General features: G+C 43.7%; 1 protein-coding gene across 1 annotated transcript in view; it reads left to right on the plus strand.

The window, feature by feature from the left end:
• The first annotated feature begins 2,326 nt into the window (after window positions 1-2,326).
• The window catches only part of TTC14 (tetratricopeptide repeat domain 14), a 19,572-nt gene continuing 18,688 nt past the window's right edge, over window positions 2,327-3,210 (plus strand). Inside the window, exon 1 of the mRNA XM_015821475.1 lies at window positions 2,327-2,472. Within this exon, the coding sequence (XP_015676961.1) occupies window positions 2,327-2,472 (146 nt within the window). The remainder of the gene's footprint in view (window positions 2,473-3,210) is intronic.

Consider the following 3,210-nt stretch of genomic DNA (forward strand, 5'->3'; position numbering starts at 1 on the left):
GGAGGCTAGCGCAGTTGCCATGCTGAGTCATAATCATATTGAGGATTGACCAGGTCTTAAGAGGAAGATTGAATCCTTTTGGTTCAGCTGTAAAGCAGGGAATGTTGTGACGCTCTGGAGGAGCAACAGAAAACCATTTCTTGCATCCAGGACTGAAGCAGATTGAAGTTTTTATCCGGCAAGTTTCTGACTGTCCTAACAGGTGGATGTCTAGATGTAAATTAAGTTCAACAAATGATTCAACCACCTTTTTAAAATCAGAATTCAACTGGATATTATTCATTTTATTTCAATGCTCAAGACAGGGAAATCATACTGTGTTTCTAAAAGGGCAATTAATTGCCCCCCCCCAAAAAAATCTGATGGGGCATCTCTCACTTCTGCTCTCATAGACAAGATCTATTTCTTCCAGCCAAGAGGAAAATTCTGTTTTGCCTGAAAGAACTCTTTTTTGCTGAGTTTTGTAACATTTATTTTAATATAGTCAACATGCCATGATAAATAGTAATGCCATTTTTGCCCTGAAATATCACTCTTCATCATTTATTTTGAAATTGTGATTCCAAATATATGCCCTTGAATTCCATTAAGCACAGTATCAAATTGCCCTCATAGAGATGGAGGATTTTAGTCAAAATGATCTTATTTCACCCTCTAGTGGAATATCACTACACTACAAAAGATTTACCAGTATCTGAATGTTATTGCCTTTCACCTACACTTTTTGCCCTTATATTTTTCAGAAAGAAAATTAGGAAAATTAACAAATGATTAATACTTTAAAATCTGAGAGCCCCAATTTTTATGGGCCAGTATTTGAGCAGTGATTTGTGGTATTGAGAGTTCCTTGGACAGGAAGAAGTTTGGTGTTTCAAATAAATTAGCAAATGATCATATGAATGAATGGGTTTTCAAAGAAAAGCAGTTTTACTTTTTGGTTTTTTTTGTGTGTATCTTTTTGGCGTGCTCAGCAGCAATTCCTATTGGCTTTCAAAAGCCAATAGTGGGAGTAGCACAGCTCATGCAAAAGTTGAAAAAAAACCATCAAAAAAAAGGTGCCGGAACGCCGTTCTGAGCGTTCTGAGAAAAAAAAAGCCTTGCAGATTAGTCTTCAAATATCGAAAAGGAGGACATGTAGGAGGATACTTTTTGAGGTAGGACAGTTGGTCACCTTATTGTTGTGGATCAGGGGTCTTCAAACCTGGCCCTTTTATGACTTGTGGACTTCAACTCCCAGAATTCCACAGCCAGACCGCTGGCTGAGGAATTCTGGGAGTTGAAGTCCACAAGTCATAAAAGGGCCAAGTTTGAACCCTGTTGTGGATCCTGCTGGCTGGGCAAAAGAGCAGGTCGCTGTACCACTTGACCTTCCTATCTTCAGGCTGATATATTTATAAAACGTACTTTTGCCTCATCCTGTATGTCAATATCATGTTATGCCACAATATGTTAAATCCTCTGCTCCAAACATGTTTCTTTCTATACTTTCATTCCTAAAGTTGTCAGGGACTTTGCAGGCATTCTGCATGGAACTGATAGTGCTTACTCCCAAGTAAACCTCCAGTCTTACTCATTTCTTGGTCACTTCCTGGCATATCTGTTGTTTTGTTGAGAGCTTCAACACCTTTTACTCAGCCTTCCCATCAGCCAAGGCCAGCCAGGTGTTGGGCATTATTTCAATGAGCAGCCCTTCGCCCAATACATACTCTCTATGACAGTGTTTCTCAACCTTGACAATTTTAAGGCATGTGGACTTCAACTCCCAGAATTCCACAGCCAGCAATGCTGGCTGTGGAATTCTGGGAGTTGAAGTCCACATGCCTTAAAATTGTCAAGGTTGAGAAACACTGCTCTATGAATATGTGTTAATATAGAGTACTAACATTCCCAGCCATTACTTCCTACAGCAGAAGCGATCAATTTGGAGGGTTTATACAATGGAATCGTTCCACACGCTCAAGTCACAAGCGAGATCAGCCATCTTGTGCTAAGAGGTTACATCTGTTTTTCCTCAACCTCGGCAACCTGAAAGACGTGTGAACTTCAACTCCCAGAATTCCTCAGGCTGCAGGCAAGCACGGCCAAGAAACACCGCGGCACCAACTACCCCCCCCCCCGCGCCAAGCCTCTTCCGCCCATTTTAGTCAGCTCCGCCTCCCTTCGTAGGCGACAGCTGATAAGGCGCATGCGTCAAGCCTCGCTCGAGGGGAAGAAAAGGGAACTCTGCGAAAAATTTAACTTCCGGGTCGGGGAAATCCGTCTGCGTGAGGGGAGGAGTTGCCGCCGCTCAAGGTGCAGCGGGTGGGCGGTAGTCTGGCTGAGACAAATGGAGCGGGACTTGCTTCGCCAGGCACTCGGCTTCCACGGGCCGCCGCTGCTCTCCCTGCTCCACGCCGAACAGCAGGACAACCCCGACTTCTGCGGCCTGCTCCCCCCCGGTGGGGGCGGCCTGGAGTCGCTGTCGTCAGCTAGGTGAGCCGAAGTCCTGTGGCTCCGCCCTCGCCGTAATGGAGGGGGCGGGGCTACACCGGAGGGGCGTGTCCTTGAGAACGTGAGCCGGAGTCGAGTCAGTTCTTGTTTGCTTCCCTTTGGAGTGGTGGGCGGGGGGGGAGGCGAATTGCTGCAAACTCAGCCTTCGGGGCCTTGTAAGGGAAACGAGAAGAAATGTCCTCGGAACCCGTGCAAAGCGAGGGTGCCTCTGATCATATGCAGAGTGTAACGTCTGTTCTCAGCTGGGCCTCGACTTACATGGAGGCTCAGGACTGGCAAGTGAACCTTCCCAGGTAACTCATGGTAGCATCTCCTTATTATTCGGTGTTTAAAATCACTCCACTGAACGTGCTTTTAAGCAGCCTGCTGGGAAACTGGCAGCGGCTTCCATTTTTCACATTGCTTGCTTTCTTAATGTTAGAGAATGTCGTGGTTAAAATCCAGGACCCTGAATAAGACCACCTCCTCCTCCTCCTCCTCCTTCTTCTTCTTCTTCTTCTTCTTCTTCTTCTTCTTCTTCTTCTTCTTATTATTATTATTATTATTATTATTATTATTATTATTATTATTATTATTATTATTATTATTATTATTATTATTTATATACCGCCCTTTCTTCTTCTTCTTCTTCTTCTTCTTCTTCTTCTTCCTCTTCTTCTTCTTCTTCTTCTTCTTCTTATTATTATTATTATTATTATTATTATTATTATTATTATTAAT

This window comes from Protobothrops mucrosquamatus, unplaced genomic scaffold, assembly GCF_001527695.2.
Source record: "Protobothrops mucrosquamatus isolate PMUCROS unplaced genomic scaffold, P.Mucros_1.0 scaffold_165, whole genome shotgun sequence".
Classification (NCBI taxonomy): domain Eukaryota; kingdom Metazoa; phylum Chordata; class Lepidosauria; order Squamata; family Viperidae; genus Protobothrops; species Protobothrops mucrosquamatus.